This window comes from Vulpes lagopus, chromosome 22, assembly GCF_018345385.1.
Source record: "Vulpes lagopus strain Blue_001 chromosome 22, ASM1834538v1, whole genome shotgun sequence".
Classification (NCBI taxonomy): domain Eukaryota; kingdom Metazoa; phylum Chordata; class Mammalia; order Carnivora; family Canidae; genus Vulpes; species Vulpes lagopus.
In genome coordinates, this window is record NC_054845.1 from 83,030 (window position 1) to 103,141 (window position 20,112).

A 20,112-nucleotide genomic window follows, 5' to 3' on the forward strand; every position below is an offset into this window, starting at 1 on the left:
CTTTCCATTTCTGTGGATGGATGAGAAGGCACCAGTCTGCTGAGTGGTGGTCGGGAATCTGTCCTAGTAGAGTGGCGCGATGCAGCAGAGAAGAATAAGGAGTTCCTCCCCCGTTTGGGAGCTACTATTGAACATATCTCGGTCTCACCAGCTGGGGATTTGTTCTGTACTTCTCACTCTGATAATAGTAAGTCTGAATTTGTTGTGAAGAATTAGAATTGTACAACTAGCGAATGGAAAATAAGAGACCTAAAACTAATCAAGAGTAGCATAAGATTCAGTGAACATTTTTTTCTTCCATTCTTCCTCCTTTCTCTCTTCATTTTTTGACTCTAGATGCACCAGAATCCAACATTTTCAGGATTGTTTTTATAAAAATACAGGGCTAGCATATTTGGTTCTTGTTGTACCACTTCCACTTCAAAACCTTTACATGTGGGATGATGTGGGGGTAATAGAGGAGAAGTTCTTGAAGTGAGCATTTGTGCCTCCGCAAATGTAATGACATTTTCAAAAGAACGCTGACATAACTACTCTCTCAGCCTGGGAGTCCTGTGGATTCTGACAGGAATGGAGGCAGTCATAGATACACCCCCAAAACTTTTTGCTCATCCTGTTACTATTCAGCCTAAATGTAGATCTGAGCCTATTATCTCCTTTTCCCTTCAAAAAAAAAAAAACCATAACTGGATAATCCATGAGTGTAGTGACTCATTTCAAAGTAAACTGTCTCTTTTAGGGTATCTGAGTTTCTGAATTAACACTTAAGATATACTCATATGTACAAGTGATAAACCTTAAAGCCTCAAAACAAAAAAAACAAAACACCCCTCCTCCTCAGCCTCAGTTTTCTAGGTAAATCACAAAATACAATCCTGATTTTCTTTTTTTATTCCTGATTTTCTAATAATACTAAGTATAAATTGAACTTAAGTTGTATTGTATTCTGGTATATTTTAGAATGACATAATTTAACTGATTTTTTTTTTTTTAACCTTAAAGTTCTGATTGATTGGGTTTTTTGGGTTTTTTTGTTTTTTTACCCACAGAGATAATAGTGATTCACCGAAACCTAGAGGCATCCGCAGTAATTCAAGGCCTAGTGAAAGGTAAGATAAAACCCAGTCGATTTGTAATCATGTGCATTTTACAAGTGGGTATTTGCATGATTTTAACTATCTATCATTTCTTTTGCAGACAGCAATATCTATACTGGTTTGATGATTGATCCCAGAACTAAAGCTTTGGTTTTGAATGGAAAACCTGGCCATTTGCAGTTTTATTCTCTGCAACATGATAAGCAGTTATATAATGTAAGACTTTTTTTTTTTTTTTTTTTTTTTTAATTCATGAGAGACACAGAGAGCGAGAGAGGCGGAGAAGCAGGCTCCATGCAGGGAGCCCAGTGCGGGACTCGATCCCGGGACTCCAGGACTAAGCCCTGGGGCAAAGGCAGGTGCCAAACCACTGAGCCACCCAGGGATCCCCATATAATGTAAGACTTTGATCCATTAACTGGTCTTAAAACTAATGAAAGTTCCCAACCGCACCACTAGGGTTAAGTAACTTGTACAGTAGCTTCTAAAAAGATCTTGTGCCTTTGTTTGCTTGAATATTATCAATACTGTCTGTGGTTACTTAGTTGAGTTCTTTACAGCATAATTCTAATGAGGCCACAGTTGCAAATTAAGTCTCCAAGTAAGCCAGTTGGCACTCCCATGCTGGCTCTCCATTTGATTATGTTTCAGACTGCACTCTAATTAGCTGTCATACATCTGTGCCTTTGAGTTACAAGAATAGGGAAATTAGATCATAAGGATTGGAAATACAGATATGTCTCTGCTTTGTGGTAAAATGTTGTCAGTCTGTACATACTAACGATGAAATTTTCAGTGTAAGGGGGAGGCTTCTTATTAATCCAGCCTTGTGGCTTTGTGCCCCACAGTACCCTTTACCAATTTCTGTCATAGCAGCTGTACACTTGAGCTCTTTCTTTCCCTCGCCTTTAAGCTCCTCAAAGGAGATTTATTTCTTTGTACGTTTCCAGTACAGTGCCTGGAAAATAATAGTTACTTGATATATGTTTAGTGAGTAAGCAAAGGAATGGGATAAAAGAAACAACCATAAATAAAATTGTCTACTTACAACATTGCTATCTTTCTTCACCACTTAAAGTTGTAGATTTAAGTTTTGTTCTTCTCCTTTTTAGTGATGTAAAATTTAACCTTGAGATTTTATATAAAGCTCTTTGTACATAGAAACAAGGGAGAAAAGTGTTACTGTCAACTAAGGCTTCCACTGTATCCTGTTCATGGTCAGTCGTTACTAAAATATAAGGTCATTAAAGAATAATTGCCACTGAACTGGTGAAGTATAGTGTGCTTTTTTTCATGGCGGTTTTGATATCCATAATTAATAGTTCATTTTTTTCCCTTATCTGAGAACTTATTACTATACATTCCAAAAATTATCTTTGTGGTTAATTACTATTCCTTGAAAACGTTCACGTTTCTGTATTTACATTAAGAGCATTTTGGATTTTTTTTTAACCCTTCAGTTAGATATTATACAACAAGAATATATCAATGATTATGGTCTGATCCAAATCGAGCTGACAAAGGCTGCATTTGACTGCTATGGTAACTGGCTTGCAACGGTGGAACAACGTCAGGAAAAGGAAACAGAGCTTGAATTGCAGATGAAACTGTGGATGTATAATAAGAAAACACAAGGGTAATACTATCTGCATGACTATTTAATTTCAGAGTGGAAAATGTATGGCTTTCTATTTTATGGTTTCATTTGTCTGTCTTTAAAATGTTTCATTTTGGTAAGTTTCAGATTTAGAGAAATGAGGGAGGTGGTACTGTACTAATGAAGCTTTTCAAGCTTTCTGCTCTGAGAAAGTGTTGGTGTCCCCCAAATTGTAAGGTCATCTCCATGCATAAATGAGGAAACAGGAGAGTGACCCCCCCTCCCCAAGGACATCAGACCTAATTCCAAGCAAAGCCAGAATTGGAATCCAAACTTCTTAGTCCGTTTGCTATTTTATTAACATGCTACCTTCAGGAAAATGGCAGCGGTAGGCAGCAGAGAAGTAGCCTGTATGTTTGATTAGATAGGGAGTTCTCTAGTTTCTCAGACCTTGATTAGAGCAGCTGCTTATCAAGGCCTTGCTCTGTGCCAAGAACTAGGATTAGTGCTTTTGTACCTGTTCTCCTCCCAGTCTGCACAGAAATACTGTAAGATAAACTTCTTTTCCACATTTTACAGGTTGAGGAAACCGGCTCAGAGGGTTTAATAGATTATCGCTAGTCACTCTTTTTGTAGTATGGACTTTTAAAAAATCACAGCACAGTCTTGCTCCGATGTTCTTTTAAGAACGCAGTGCTAGCAGAGGTTATCTTGCATTCGTAGCAGCACTGTCAAGTTGAAAACAAGCTTTGAGAGTGAGTTTGGATGACCAAATATTAAATATTGATTATGACAGTTTGAATAGGTAGTTTTCTGTATTTTCTTGCCCCAAGTAGGGGATTTCACAGCCGTTCCATTTTTTGCTTATTTTCTAAAGTAGATAGTCATCTGAGTTCTGTACAGTTTTCTTGCAGAGTTTTGTATATCATTCTGTGATGACCCCTATTTTATATTTATTTTGTACAAGTTGACAGTATATATAATGATCTCTATATTGTGTAAGTTACGTGAAAACAGAGGTAATGTATTAGAACTCTTTATATCCTGTGGCCATTAGCACACTCAGTTGTGTGTCATTCTAGATGATAATGTATCTGTTTTCCATTCTTAAAGATCTGTTGTAAAGTGTACACTAAAAAATTGTTGTGCTCATGACAGTGTATCATATGGTTCTGATGTAAGAATAAATTGATGATTTCCTTTCTCTTAGGTTTGTTCTTAATACAAAGGTTAACATGCCACATGAAGACCACATCACAGCTCTCTGTTTCTGTAATGCAGAAAAATTTGAAAACCCCACTTTGGTTACAGCTAGTAAAGATGGTCACTTCAAAGTGTGGATGTTAACAGATGATTCTGATATATACAGTAAGTTAAATAAGTATGTCTAAAGTGCATAACTTTTAAGAATTCATATATTTATTTCTTTTGTGACTTGTATCCATTCTGGTGGACATTTTCTACCATATATAACTTCTGTGGGTTGTTGCCTAATTTTAATGATTTAAGAGAATTACATTTTACATGCCTTTTCCCCAACATCTATATACTTTTCCATGACATTCTTGATTAATCACGTGCTGATTATTTCTGTGAGGGTACAGTGCAAAAAACAAAACAAAACAAAACCCCACCAATTCTTTCACTGTTCCACTAGAGGGAGGTCAAGATTGCCAGGAAGGGACATACATTTTATACCTGTCAGTGTCTTGGAGCATTTGTAACTAAAGTTTCAAGGAACAGGGTTTTTTTGTTGTGCTTCTTACTGCTTATAACTACCCTAAAGTATTATCTAGCATTTATACCATTTCTGAACTATATGATCTATTTCCACAGAAAAAGCAGTTGGCTGGACCTGTGACTTTGTGGGTAGTTATCATAAATACCAAGCAACTAACTGTTGTTTCTCTGAAGATGGCTCTCTACTAGCAGTTAGTTTTGAGGAAATAGTTACAATATGGGATTCAGAGACATGGGAACTTAAATGTACATTTTGTCAACGAGCTGGGAGTATAAGGTAAGTAATTTGGGGAGTATGTCATATGGTATTAGTTTTTTTTTTTTTTTATTTAAATGAGTCTTTCCACATAAACTTTAGTAATGATTTATGCTTCCTCTAAAGCTAGCTGTGGGTCAGTGGGGGTCAGCAACAAACCAAAATGGTAAGAAGCTAAAAATTTGGGGTATGTGAACCATTTGCTGTGGTTTTACCCATTTCTGAAATGAGGATTAACATTTCACTTTTGGCCTAACAGGTTTCTTTTTTCTTTACAATAAATACTTTTCATGGTTGTGCTACTAATAATGGATGCTAATAAGCCTCAGTGGATCCAAATAGTCCTTATCTTCTATTTTCCCATAAAAACACTGTCATACTCAAACTTTGTTGTATCCAGAAGGGTCAAAAGGAAAGACAACAACATCTCCCACTTTACCTCAGGCATTTGAGGACAGAATGGCAGAAGGCTAACAAGATAGTTTTTAATTCCCAACATATCTGATTCTGAATTTTTCTTTGTAAAACTTCCTTCAAAATTTATATTGCAAATGTTCTTCCTGTAGATTAAACAAGCGTACTAATCCACAAAGGATTTTGTTAAATGACTTTGAGCATTTCACATACATGTTATCTATAGTATATGTCAGTTATACTGTACAGCATATTAGAGAAGAAAGAATTGGTCATCAAACCTGTTTTTTTAAAGAAACAAAATAGCTAAATAAATATTTCCTTTTGCTCTCCTTATTCCTTTTTTTCTTCAAGATAATTATGAACAAAAATGTGTCTTTCTAAAAATCTGCATTGCATAAAACTATACTAGAAGTCCGCAGTTCAAACCTCAGCGTGCTAGAACTGATAGTTCATGTCTTGTGGTTTTAATATAGGTACCTTTGCTTTGGAAGATTGACTTGTTCCAAGTATCTTCTTGGTGCTACTAAAAGTGACATTCTTTGCTGTTGGAATCTGCTCAGTTGTGCATGTAAGATATTTTTTTACTATAAAGTGACTTGGCAAAGCATGTAATAATGGCCATTAAATGTTGGCATTTTAGGACTTCTGGCTCATATCTTCATGCCTCCTCCAGAGAGTATATGTAATTTTTCACATGTCATGTTACACCACCAAAATTCAGAGTGCTGGGCCTGTCATAGATGCACATTCTTTGTAATCTGCCTAATTGGCCATAAATTGACTTCCGTTATCCTTGCCTTTCCCCACTATGTAAACTTTCTTTTGCCTTCCATGTTCTGTACTAACAATCTGAGGAATGTTTCTGTTAATCTGTAACCTGCATTAACGGCAATCTGTAACCTGCATTAACGGCAGCATCCCTGGCAGCTTTAAATTTGAATGTCTCCTTTCACAGGCCTCCTAACAAATGCAGACTTCTCATTTTTACTCATTTTACTTATTGGCATTTTACTCATTCAAGTATGTTTGGAAGGTGTGGTGGTTGCTTAGTCATAAACATATGTGATACTCTATGTTCTTTGGTTGTGGTTAACATTTTGCCCATGTTTAGCAGCTACAGAAAAGCACCAGATAGTAGTTGCATAGAAACAACAACCATTCCATTGTATGTGGGAGGAGCACTTTGTTTTTCTGCTTCCTCACTTTAGTACAGCCTTCTGCAGTCATTTTCAGTTCTCTCCATGTATTATTTGAAGTGTAATATCCCTCTTCCTAAGAATAATAGAATTGATTGCCCCAGTAAAAATTAACTACTTTTAATAACAAGATTAAAAAGGCTTTGGGTAGATCTCTTCTTAGAAATGAATTATTTTCTTTTTTCCCCCAGTGGAATGGAGTACAAAATTAAATGTTAGAGTTCTAGAACCTGATCCTAATTCAGAGAATATTGCTGCAATCTCTCAGTCTTCGATGGGTTCAGACTGTAAGTACAGACTCTACTTTGATAATAAGACATGATCTGTTACCTAAATTTTCTTGTAGCATCTTTGAGTCAAACTGCCCTTACGTCAAATATTTATTTTAAGCCATTTTGCCTGAGGTAGTGACTGCCCTTTGAGTTCTTACCCCAACAACTTGTTCTGTATGCGTTCATACTTATTTCTAGGAGAGCCCCAGTACATCCCTCAGTTTTCACCATGCCAACCCCACTCCACATTCAGAATGTCCCAAGAGAGATTTTGCCCCCTGAAGCATTTCAAAAAGCTTTAATCATTCTTCCTCTGTTTTCCTAAAGCACTGTCTACAGATCCCTGTTCTAGTACTTAAGACAAAATACCGCAATAATATTTTGGTGTCTGTCTTCTGCAGTAGGCCCTGGTCTCTGGAGCAGGGATTCTTCCTCTTTTGCATCTCCATAGCCCTCCTTTCTAACCTGCTTGGCACATAGCAGGCACCCACTAGATATTTGTTGAGTCAGAGTCTAAAATAATCATGACTTGGACCACTTACTCAATGGAGTAAGTCCCAGGGTTACTGTGTCTGTCAACCTGAGGCTAGAACTAACCTTTGCAGCAAAATGTTATTGTGTGTTTGTTTTTTCTTTCTAGTGTTTGTATTTAAACCTAGTGAGCCAAGACCATTGTATATTCAAAAGAATATCTCCAGAGAGGACGTCCAGTGGGGAGTATTTGTTCCACGAGATGTACCTGAATCATTCACCTCAGAAGCTTATCAGTGGCTGAACAGATCCCAGTTTTACTTCCTAACAAAGTCACAGGTAACCATCCCACCTCAAAAAGGCAGCCACTTTGTATATGTAAATTTCAGTGGATTTAATATTTGAACGTAATAGCCCATAACAGGTAGAACAGTTATATTAAAGGATTACTTCCTGGGGATCCCTGTGTGGCTTAGCAGTTTAGTGCCTGCCTTCGGCCCAGGGCGTGGTCCTGAGACCAGGGATTAAGTCCCACGTCGGGCTCCCTGCATGGAGCCTGCTTCTCTCTCTGCCTCTCTCTCTGCTTCACTCTGTGTCTCTCATGAATAAATAAATAAAATCTTCTAAATAAATAAAGGATTATTTAGATCCTTCCTTCAGGAAGTAATCTAAAATGCTCAGTAGGACAATATTGCTAGTATATTAGCACCACTTTACTCCACACCTTTGAGGCTCCTTAAGTATTGTTTGCATCATCTCCATGCAAAAAAAAAAAAAAAACACACAACTAAAATACCTTTTTTTTTTTTTTTTTTTAAGGTATGAGAACTATTAGATCTTTATTAGGTAGTAAACAACAAGGAATTGACCTCAAGGAAGGTACCAATTTGGGCCTAGGCAGGATACTCCTTTACAGTTTACCTCAAAATGATATACACAATTGAAAAATTGAAGTTAAAATAACATTTCTAAATTAAGAAAAACATTTTGCAGAAAAATTTATTTAAAGATTTTATTTATTTACTCATAAGAGCCACAGAGAGAGAGAGAGAGGCAGAGACACAGGCAGAGGGAGAAGCAGGCTCCATGCAGGGAGTCTGACGCAGGACTCGATCCCAGGACTCCAGGACCACACCCTGGGCCGAAGGCAGGCACTAAACCGCTGAGCAACCCAGGGATCCCCCTAAATAAGATTTCTTAGAATAATCTTGTAACTGTCACAGTAGTTACTAAATATGTTTTAAGTCTCCAATTACTTTTCTTTGGACAGAGACATAAATCAAGATGAAAAATTGACCTCATTCTTTAACTATAACATTTTTATTTAGATTTTGCATCATTAATCTCTCTTTTCAGAGTTTATTGACATTCAGTACGAAGTCTCCAGAAGAGAAACTCACACCAACAAGCAAACAGGTATGTTTTAGCCACTCATGGTGCAGACCTACATTACCTCCCTACGGAGATAACCTTATCTGTTTGAATTCAGCTATGAGAACAATGTTCCACTTGCCCTAACATGGAATTAAACGTACACTTCAAAGCTACTTGTCTCTTTGGGCTTATATTTACTCTTCTAAAATATAGGTTTAATTTATAATACCAAAAATACATGCTTGTGATTTAAGGAGTTATTTAAGACTTTCAGGAAACTTCCTAACCCCACTGCCATTACCCAAAAAAAGATAATCACTTTCAACTCTTTCAGCTTGAGTTTTTATTTGCCTTCCTATCTCTAAGGAAACATGTTTATATTGCTAATTTTGGATTTTTCCGATTAAGTTATTGTCTGTTAAATGATCTGTTAAAGTTGTCCCTCTCTGTCACACTGCCACTTCCCCATCCATGTACATAACACACACAACATTCCTGTTCCCAGTTTTCTTAGTGTAGATAAATCAGGTCAGTATTCATTATAACCGTGTAAACACAATTCATAGCTGAGTCATGTAGTAACCAGACAGATTTTCCTCTATTTGCAACTCTGTTTTCTCTGGAGTTAATGATTGCCTTCTTATTTTGCGTAGTTTTCTACTTCTCATCTAATTCACCCCCAAACTCAAATTGTATAAATCTTCTCTCAGTATTTCAGGTACAGTAAGTATTCTTTCAAGTCTTGAGGGAATATTTCCAAGAGCCGCTGACTTGCTTCCGTCTGTACTGATCACTCTATGAATACCTGGTGCACAGCAGGCATCATGGGATCTATATTCACCGTCATTTGGGGATTCATTTTACTTCTACAATAGTAGATCCCATAGCTATCCCCTTATTCCATCACTTCCTCGCTTTGGTGAAATACCTCTGTTAGTGCACGGGAGGCAAATTTAAGACCTTCTGTGTTTGGAAATGTTTCTTTTCTCTCCCACTTGATTGGGTGGTTGAGTTATAAAGGTCTAGGTTGAAAATCATTGTCTCTTAAAACTTCGATGCTATTGCCCGTCTTATAACTTTGGGTGTTAACTATTCTTACTCCTTTTCCTTTATCTATAAATTAGCTTTATTTTCCTTTGAAAACTCAATTGAATTCGTTCAATTTTTTGTTGAACATCTACAGGCTAGAAGCTGTTCTAGATGGTTGGAGTACATACCAGTGAGCAAAACAGGTCTGTAAACTAAGAGTGTTTACAGTCTAGCAGGAAATACAGCAAGCATGAAATAAATGAAATATGTAGTAGTTTAGAAAGTGTTAGGAAACTAGGAGTGGAGGATTAGAGGAAAAGGGTGTGAGGTACAGCTTGCCATTTTATGTAGACCAGGCAGAGTAGCCTTGATGGATAAAATAGACCTTGACTTTTCCTCTGAGTAATATGTGGAGCCCTAGGAGAGTTTAATCCAAGAAATGATTATGAGAGAATTGCTGCTTTGCCTTCATTTTGTCTGTTCTTTTTCTGGAACTCTTACTTAGTGCTGGACTGTCTAGAAGAATGCTTTAATTTTTTTTTCACCTTTTTTTTGTGGGAGATTATTTTTATCATCTTAATCTGCTTTTTTCTCTTGCATACTCCCATTTCCATCATTTGTTTTTCATCTGTTTTGGTCTCTTTGATTTCAGAAATTTTCATCAGTCTGATGATTCTTAGCTGTTTTTTAAACGTGATCAAAAAAGCCATTTAGAAGGTCTCTCCTAGGTGGAATTAGTCTGCTGGCCTCCACCATCTGCTTATTTTTGAGAAAGTCTCCAAAGTCATTATTTTTAGGTATTTTTGTCTTAAGCTGATTAGATGGCCCAGATAAAATTCTTCTAAACTCTTGCCTGGAGGATAGCAACCTGGAAGCACCTTCTGTGAGGCACAACTGCCAGCTGTGAAGACACTGTCACCAGCCCCACCAGGCAGTTTAGTTTAAAGACACTCTTTGTTCCACTCTTCAAAGACTGTACTTGCAGCCCTCTACTGGGGCCCAGAAGGAGATCTAGGAATCTGGGTGCTCTCTAAATAGACTTGCAACGAGGCTACCTGGTTATGTCAGCATTTTTCTGAAGTACTGGTACCATTAGTACCAATTCCTAAGCATTTGCAGGATTCTGCAGTATAATCGGGTTGCTTCTTGGTCAACTAGCTTAGAATTCGTTGACAAATCTACTAAGTTACATACCACCCTTGAACTTGCTGCCCACCTTCCAACATATTACCCATTTTCTTTCTCTCTCTGGACTTATGTCCTTTGGAAAACCCATTTGCTATCATTTGTCACTGGGGAGAAGCAGTAGTGTATATATTGTTCTGTCATCTAAGTGTCCATTGTTAGCTTTTCCTATAACAAGTTGCTGAGCTTTACTTTACCTGTAAAGTGAAAGAATCATACTAGATAATTTTTAAAGTTCCTTTCTTACCTGGCATTATATGACTGCAGTACTTTTCATTGAGTCAAAGGCAATTCCTCCTTTTATTGAAGAAATTTCCCTTTGTCTTAAATCTTTATAGCTGCTAGCAGAAGAAAGTCTTCCAACGACACCATTTTATTTCATACTGGGAAAACACAGGGAACAGCAGGATGAAAAAATAAATGAAGCTTTGGAGAGTGAACTAATACAACTACCCTTAACAGAAAACATACCTGCAATTAATGAGGTAATTCACAACATGAAACAGATTAATCCATTAAAGCAGCACCTTAACTTGGTTTTTATACAGTCAGTTCGTAACAGATTACTTTTTTTTTTTTTTTTAAGATTTGAGAGAGAGGGTTCATGTGTAAGCAGTGGGAGGGGCAGAGGGAGAGAGAATTTCCAGCAGGCTCCCTGCAAAGCATAAAGACCATAAATGGGGCTCCATTTTACCACCCTGGGATCATGATCTGAGCTAAAATCAAGAGTCAGACACCTAAGACTGAGCCACCCAGGCATCCCTATAACCTAACATTTGAATAATTATTTGTATACTATGCAGTTTTAATATCCAAACCAAATAAGTTTATTATTCCAGATTATTGTGATCTGAACTGACATTTTGCATAAATGTTGGAAGGCAGGCACAAATTTTTTCTGGTTTGGTTTTTCTGTGGAGAAAATCTGTTGCATTCAACTGGTGGTATTAAGTCTTTTTAAGTGGAACTTTTTCTCGTTTTTTTAACTCTAGCTTCTTCATACTCCAGCTCATGTTTTGCCATCTGCTTCTTTCCTTTGCTCCAAGTTTGTTAATTCATTGCTGCTGTCTAAGGAGACAAAGAGGTAAGATGTCTTGAAAATATGTTTAGATATTGTTTTGGGAAACAAGATAGTTTGTTATCCTTTATTAGAATATTCTTTCACTTTGACCCTTCAACATCGTGTTGGATAGGGGCACCGACCCCCCCTGCATAGTCAAAAAATTCACATGTATATTTTGACTCCCATAAAACTTAATTACTAATGTCTGATGGTGCATGGAAGTCTTAATAACTAATGTCTGATGTGCATGGAAGTCTTAACATAAACAGTCAACACACATTTTGCATGTTATACATGTTATATATGTTATTACAGTAAAGTAAACTAGAGAAATTACGAAAATCATACAGAAAATACATTTACAGTATTGTATCAAAAAAATCCATGTATCAGTGGATCAGTACAGTCCAAACCTGTGTTGTTAAAAGGTCGACTGTATTTCTCTTTATTTTAGCTTTAAAATGAAGTTAAAGGATATAGGACTGTTAAGCCAACTGAATAAAAATTACTTTACTTTGTAATAACCCATTCTGAAGAGCACTCAATAACAAGACTTTTCATTTACTCTGTATAGTTGTATTTCTACACAGGTATCTTAAATCAGGAAGTTGCTATTTATAAACATTTTTGGATAATCATATTTTATTCATTTTATTATGAAAGTGATGAAGAAATCCCAGAAGATGTAGATATGGAAGGAAAAGAAAGTAATGATTCAGATGAAGAAAATGATTTTACTGAAAAGATAGAAGATACAAACAGCACAGATTTGGGAGAAGACCTTATACATCAGTTGTCAAAATCTGAAGAAAAAGAACTAAGAAAATTCAGGAAAGTAGACTACAGCTGGATAACTGTTCTCTGAGCATTGAAGATAGAGGAAGATTTTTGCACTTTGTGATTTTTTTTTATTATATGTTGATATTTCAAAAACATCTACTTTATTTAATGTTATTTCTCTTAAAATATCAAATATGAACAGGCTTTACTTTTTAAATACAAAGCTGTGTTTGTATCATGCTTTATAGTGTTGCTGGGTGCATTCATATAGACACCATCTCATTTTTATTTTGAGTTACATCAGCCTCAGAAATAGCGAGGCATTTTCTTCACAAGCAGTTGCAGCATATGTCCTCTTCTCTGCAATTTGGAGATATAAAATGTTTGGAAAATCACAAGTTTTTGTTGATGATATTGTTAAGTTGGTGTTAAACCAAGATTTCTTTGGTGGCCAAATAGGACCTGAACAGATATGATGTTTTCTGTAGGCCTACTTCATATCTCTTAGTGTATTTATTTTCTCAAAGAGAAATTTAGAGAAATGACTTGATTACGTGGTATTCCACAGGATATTAAATAATATAGGCTTCCTAAAATCTGAAAAATTTTAAGTTTAAATCATTTGTCCCCAAGCCTTTCAGATAAGGACTTATCTACTCAATTTATATTTTTACGAAAGCCTGGAAGATATAAGAAGATATTATTTTGTCAGTGTTACGGCTATGTATATTGAGTCAAAGAACAATTACTTTTTTTTTTTTTTTGAGAAAAACTACTTTTTAACTAAAGTCCATTGCTAGTAGAATAAAATACAAGTCTCAATATTATATTTAAGTACTGAGGTGGCTACTTTTAACCATTTAGTATTTGGAGCTTTCTTATTCTATTAAATTAATGTTAAAGAGTTAAAAACAGTAAAGTACACAGTTTTACAGTCCCAAGATAGTGTGACATAGGAGGACCCTGAACTCACCATGTCTTCCACAGGCACACCAAATCTGTAACTGTTTCTGGAGCACTTCCTCCAGAAGAACAACAGAAAGCTGACTGAAGAGCTTCTGCACAGCAAAAGATAGACCACATACAGAACAGTGAGCGACATGGTAACGAAGAGAACACCTACCCCCAGCACTACAAATGGCAGTGAGGTGGGATAATACTGAGGAACCTCATGCAAGCAGATTCGTCTGCCCTGGGGCACAGGGGAAAACACCATGGTTTAAAAGAGCAACTAGAATAGTATTCAGCCCTCAAACTCTGCCAACAAATAAGAGAACTGCGGGAACTCTGTCCAAATTAGAGGGCCTGGTGAGTGCCACAGTTTTATGTTCTCTCTCCATATTTGATAGCATGAATGGGAGCAAGGTCAGGGCACCCGAACCAGCCTACCACTTCAATGAGCACCAAGCCTCTAGCCCCAACCATCTCACCAAAGTGACCCTAGTGTGGTGTACACTGGACACCCCTGTTCAGTGCTTATTACTCCAGGTATCTTGCCAAGGTGACGTGGGTATAAACGGTGCCCTGGAACACTAAGCCCAGCCATCCTACCAGGGCAGCCCCAGCACAGAGAGCATTGGGATCCCCAGCACATCCCAGCCAGCCAAAGTCACCAGGCATACACAGTTGGTACAGAAGATGACCATACACAAGACCATTCCTTCAAGTTTAGAAGTAGCTAATCCACTTAATTCATAGAAACTTACACAGAAAGCCAAGCAATATGAGACAGGATGTGAACAAGAGGTAGTGGAAGGGGGAGGTAGGCAGGGGGATGGGGTGACTCGGTGATGGGCACTGAGGGGGGCACTTGATGGAGGAGCACTGGGTGTTATATGTTGGCAAATCGAACTTCAATTAAAAAAAATAGATTTAAAAAAAAAAGGGCAGCCTGGGTGGCTCACTGGTTTAGCGCTGCCTTCAGCCCAGGGCCTGATCCTGGAGACCCGGGATGGAGTCCCACCTGGGGCTCCCTGCATGGAGCCTGCTTCTCCCTCTGCCTGTGTCTCTGCCTCTCTCTCTCTCTCTCTCTCTCTCTCTCTCTCTCGCTTGCTCTGGTCTCTCATGAAGAAATGAATAAAATCTTTTAAAACATTTTTTAAAAAGACAGGAATATACTCCAAATGAACAAGATCAAACCCCAGAGAACTAAATGAAATGGTGATAGGCAATTTGCCAGATAGAATTTGAAGTAATGATTATAAAGATGCTCACCAAATTGGAGAGGAGTAAAATAACTTCATTAAAGAGAAAATGGCAGGGTAAGATGGGAGAGTACGGTCTTTAACTCATTTGGTCCTCCCAACTTACCTAGATAATTTTAAAATCACCCTGAACACCTACGAATTCGACCTGAGATTCAAAGATTTTATTCATGATAGAGAGGGAGTGGAGGTCAGAGACAGGCAGAGGGAGAAGCAGGCTCCATGCCCACAGCCTGTCGTGGGACTTGATCCGGGGTCTCCAGGATCATGCCCTGGGCCAAAGGCAGGCACTAAATCAATGAGCCACCCAGGGATCCCCCTCGACCTGAGATTTAAAGAGGGAACAGCTGGACGCTGCAGAGAAAGGTGTTCGCTTCTAGGAAGGTGAGGGATGGGAACCAAGTGGAGGAGGGGCCCCCACAAGGAGCCGGCCTCCAGTCTCCTGGAGTCACTAGCAGAGGAGGGGGCCCCGGGGATAGCACACTGCACACCCGGTGATCTCAGTAAAGGGCTGGAGCGTGCACCCCGGGGGCCTTGGAGAAGTGGGTGGGTCACGCGGGGGCTCCGGGTGGAGGGGGCTGAGCCCCGATCCCTGCAGGGGAGGCGGCCCTGGCAGCACAGGTCCAGCGACACAGGGCCCCAGATCCCAGGGCGCCAAGTGGACACAGCCCCTGATCCTGTGCTCCCCCCGGGACAGGTGGAGGCGGGGAGGACACAGGACAGCGGGGACCCCCATGCCCCCAGGGGAGGCAGGGAGGGCACAGGACAGCGAGGACCCCCACTGCCCCCGGGCACCCCCAGGCTGTGCAGGTCAGTATCCCGCCGCCCCAGGAGCACCTAGGCCAGTGCGGATTGGGAGACTTCGGGTGGTTACTAGGAGAGCTGACTCCAGAGCTGCAGACCTGGCTGCTACCAGTGGTTGTTCCTCCTGGTGTCACTGTGTGCCTGTTGGGGGTGGGGGGGCAGGGGACAGAGACCTCACGGGGTCAACAGCACCCAACGACCCCGGCACCCGATGGGTAAGGGGGGTATCTCCTCAGGTACACACCTGAGAGCTCAGCAGGACCCTGCCCCAGAAGACCAGCTGGAAGGACAGGGGAAGAGCAAGTTCTGGACCAAGAAGAGCTGGAAAGCTGCAAGACCAAGAAATAGTATATAGGGTACCCCCCAATTTAATAAAGTCATGAAAGAGGAGAGATCACAACCAATACCAAGGAAATACAAACGATTTAAAAAACATTATGAGCAGATATATGCCAATAAATTAGGCAATCTAGAAAAAATGGGTGCATTTCTGGAGAACCACAAAGTACAAAAACTGGAGCAGGAAGAAATAGAAAACCTGAACAGGCCAATAACCAGGGAGGAAATTAAGCAGTTATCAAAAACCTCCCAGGACACAAAAGTCCAGGGCCAGATGGCTTCCCAGGGGAATTCTATCAAACGTTTAAAGAAGAAATAATACCTATTCTACTAAAGCTGTTCCGAAGGATAGAAAGGGATGGAGTACTTCCAAATGCATTCTGTGAGGCCAGCATCACCTTGATTCCTAAACCAAAGTCCCCACCAAAAAGAATTCTAGACCGATATCCCTGATGAACACAGATGCAAAAATTCCCAACAAGATACTAGCCAATGGGATCCAACAGTACATTAACAAGGTTCTTCACCATGACCAAGTGGGATTTATCCCCAGGATGCAAGGCTGGTTCAATACTTGTAAAACAATCAACATGATAGATCACATCAACAAGAGAAAAAACAAGAACCATATGATCCTCTCAATAGATACAGAGAAAGCATTTGATAAAATACAGCATCCATTCCTGATCAAAACTCTTGAGAGTGTAGGGATAGAGGGAACATTCTCAGCATCTTAAAAACCATCTACAAAAAGCCCACAGCAAATATTCTCAATGGGGAAACACTGAGGCCTTTACTCTAAGATCAGGAACACTACAGGGATGTCCACTTCACCACTGCTATTCAACATAGTACTAGAAGTCCTAGCCTCAGCAAATCAGGCAACAAAAAGAAAGAAAAGGCATTCAAACTGGCAAAGAAGAAGTCAAACTCTCTCTCTTCGCAGATGATGTGGTACTCTACCTAGAAAACCCGAAAGACTCCACCCCAAGATTGCTAGAACTCACACAGCAGTTCGGCAGTGTGGCAGGATACAAAATCAATGCCCAGAAATCAGTGGCATTTCTATACACTAATGAGACTGAAGAAAGGGAAATTGAGTCAATCCCATTTACAATTGCACCCAAAAGCATAAGATACCTAGGAATAAACCTAACCAAAGAGGTAAAGGATATATATATCAAAAAACTACAGAACACTCCTGAAAGAAATTGAGGAAGACACAAAGAGATGGAAAAACATTCAATGCTCACAGATTGGAAGAATTGTGAAAATGTCAATGTGACCCAGGGCAATTTACACACTCAGTGCAATCCCTTTCAAAATACCATGAACTTTCTCAGAGAGTTGGAACAAATCATCTTAAGATTTGTGTGGAATCAGAAAAGCCCCTAAATAGCTAGGGGAATATTGAAGAAGAAAACCAAAGCCGGGGGCATAACAATGCTAGATTTCAGGTTGTACACAAAGCTGTGGTCATCCAGTCAGTGTGGTAGTGGCACAAAACACACATAAATCAATGGAGCAGAATAGAGAATTCAGAAGTGGACCCGCAACTCTATGGTCAACTAATATTCAACAAAGCAGGAAAGACTATCCACTGGAAAAAGGACAGTCTTTTCAATAAATGATGCTGGAAAAATTGGACCATTCTCTTACACCATACACAAAGATAAACTCAAAATGGATGAATGATCTAAATGTGAGACAAGAATCCATCAGAATCCTGGAGAACACAGGCAACATCCTTTTTTGAACTTGGCCACAGCAACTTCTTGCAAGATACATCTATGAAGGCAAGGGAAACAAAGGCAAAAATGAATTATTGGGACTTCATCAAGATAAAAAGCGTCTGCACAGCAAAAGAGACAGTCAACAAAACTAAAAGTCAACCTACAGAATGGGAGAAGATATTTGCAAATGACATATCAGATAAAGGGCTAGCATCCAAGATCTATAAAGAACTTATTAAACTCAACACCAAAGAAACAATCCAATCATGAAATGGGCAAAAGACATGAACAGAAATGTCACAGAGGAAGACCTAGACATGGCCAACAAGCACATGAGAAAATGCTCCGCATCACTGGCCATCAGGGAAATACAAATCAAAGCCACAAAGAGATCCCACCTCACCCTAGTGAGAATGGGGAAAATTAACAAGACAGGAAACAACAAATGTTGGAGAGGATGTGGAGCAAGGGGAACCCTCCTGCACTGTTGGTGGGAATGTGAACTGGTGTAGCCACTCTGGAAAACTATGGAGGTTCCTCAAAGAGTTAAAAATAGAGCTACCCTACCACCCAGCAATTACACTGCTGGGGATTTACCCCAAAGATACAGATGCAGGGAAATGCTGGAACACCTGCACCCCGATGTTTATAGCAGCAATGTCCACAATAGTCACACTGTGGAAGGAGCCTCGGTGTCCATCAAAAGATGATGGATAAAGAAGATGTGGTCTATGTATACAATGGACTATTCCTCAGCCATTAGAAACGACAAATACCCACCATTTGCTTCGACGTGGATGGAACTGGAGGGTATGATGCTGAGTGAAGTAAGTCCATCAGAGAAGGACAATCATTATATGGTGTCACTCCTACAGGAAATATAAGGAATAGTGAGAGGGATTAAAGGGAAAGGAGGAAAATGAGTGGGAAATATCAGAGATGGAGTCAAACCAGGAGAGACTCCTAACTCTGGGAAATGAACAAGGGGTAGTGGAAGGGGAGGGGGGAGGGGGGTTGGGGTGACTGGGTGATGGGCCCTGAAATGGACTGGATGGGATGAGCACTGGGTGTTATATGTTGGCAAATTGAACTCCAATAAAACATATACAGAAATAATACAAAATATACAAAAAATATACAAAAATAAAACAGCAAACCAATTTTACTTGAATGCAATAACTGAAATAAAAAACTAGAGGGAATCAACAGCAAATGCAGAACAGATCAACTATCTGGAATACAGGCTAATGAAAAGCACCCAAGCTGAGCAGCAAAAAAAATTACAAAATAAAGTTTCCCAGATAAATAAAAGTTAAAGGAATTTGTCACCACTAAACACACCTTATAAGAAATGATAAAGAGACTTCTTTAAGTGAAAAAGAGAAGAGCATAATTAGAAATGGGGAATTATGAATAAAGATAGAAAATGTTCATACATAAAACATGGAGAGAGTAAAAAAAGTTATTTTAGAATGTGTTCAAACTTAAATGATTATCAACTTAATATAGATTATGATATACTGAGAATGTTATAGATGAGTCTCATGGTAACCACAAAATCTGCAATAGGTACACAAGAAATAAAAAGCCAAGCATAACACTAAAGAAAATCATAAATCACAAGGAAACCAAGTTAGAGAAGAAAGGAACAGAGGAGTACTAAGAAAACCAGAAAGCAAACAATGGCAATAAATACATACCTATTAATAATTACTTTAAATGGTCTAAATGTTTCAAAGACATAGGGTAGTGGGGGAAAGAAAGATATATTTATGTGCTGCCTATAAGAGACTTCAGGCCTAAAGATAGACACACACTGAAAATGTGTGGATGGAAAAATACTTAATGCAAATGGAACTGAAAGAAAAAGAAAGAAAAAGTATTTCTTTAGACGAAATAGGCTTCTAAAAAAGGCTATAACAAGAGACAAGGACATTACCTAATCCAACAACTGTAAATGTGCACCCAACATTGGAGCAACTAAGTACACAAAGCAACTATTAATAGATATAAATGGAGAAATTGACAGAAATAGAAGAATAGTAGAGAATTTTAACACTCCACTTATATTAATAGATAGATTACCCAGGCAGAAAATTGATAAGGAAACCGAACAACACATTAGACCAAATTATCTTAACATATATACAGAACATGCCACCCAGAAACATTAGAACATATATTCTTTTCAAGTGCACGTGAAACATTCTCCAGGATGGATCACATATTAGGCCACAAAACAAGTCTTAATAAATTTAAGACTGAAGTCATAACACATCTTTTCTAGCCACTATGGTAAGAAACTAAAAATCACAAGGAAAAAAACCCTAAAACACGTGGCAGCTAAACACCATGCTACTAAACAACCAATGAATTAATGAGGAAATAAAAAATGAAGCAAATGAAAATAACTGTCCAAAATCCTTAGGACACAGCAAAAACAGTTCTAAGGAAAATTTATAGTGATTCAGGCCTACCTCAGGAAACAAAAATCTCAAAACAATCTAACTGTATACCTAAAGGAGCTAGAAGAAAAACAAAACTTAAGATAGTAG

General features: G+C 38.6%; 1 protein-coding gene across 1 annotated transcript in view; it reads left to right on the forward strand.

Moving 5' to 3' along the window:
- WDR75 (WD repeat domain 75) overlaps window positions 1-13,304 on the forward strand; it is a 34,142-nt gene extending 20,838 nt beyond the window's left edge. Inside the window, exons 9-21 of the mRNA XM_041737665.1 lie at window positions 29-187; window positions 1,050-1,109; window positions 1,198-1,313; window positions 2,558-2,733; window positions 3,905-4,062; window positions 4,531-4,711; window positions 5,581-5,675; window positions 6,495-6,590; window positions 7,216-7,385; window positions 8,403-8,462; window positions 10,973-11,119; window positions 11,627-11,718; window positions 12,361-13,304. Of these exons, the coding sequence (XP_041593599.1) occupies window positions 29-187; window positions 1,050-1,109; window positions 1,198-1,313; window positions 2,558-2,733; window positions 3,905-4,062; window positions 4,531-4,711; window positions 5,581-5,675; window positions 6,495-6,590; window positions 7,216-7,385; window positions 8,403-8,462; window positions 10,973-11,119; window positions 11,627-11,718; window positions 12,361-12,562 (1,712 nt within the window). The 3' untranslated portion in view covers window positions 12,563-13,304. The remainder of the gene's footprint in view (window positions 1-28; window positions 188-1,049; window positions 1,110-1,197; window positions 1,314-2,557; window positions 2,734-3,904; window positions 4,063-4,530; window positions 4,712-5,580; window positions 5,676-6,494; window positions 6,591-7,215; window positions 7,386-8,402; window positions 8,463-10,972; window positions 11,120-11,626; window positions 11,719-12,360) is intronic.
- The last annotated feature ends 6,808 nt before the right edge of the window (window positions 13,305-20,112 follow it).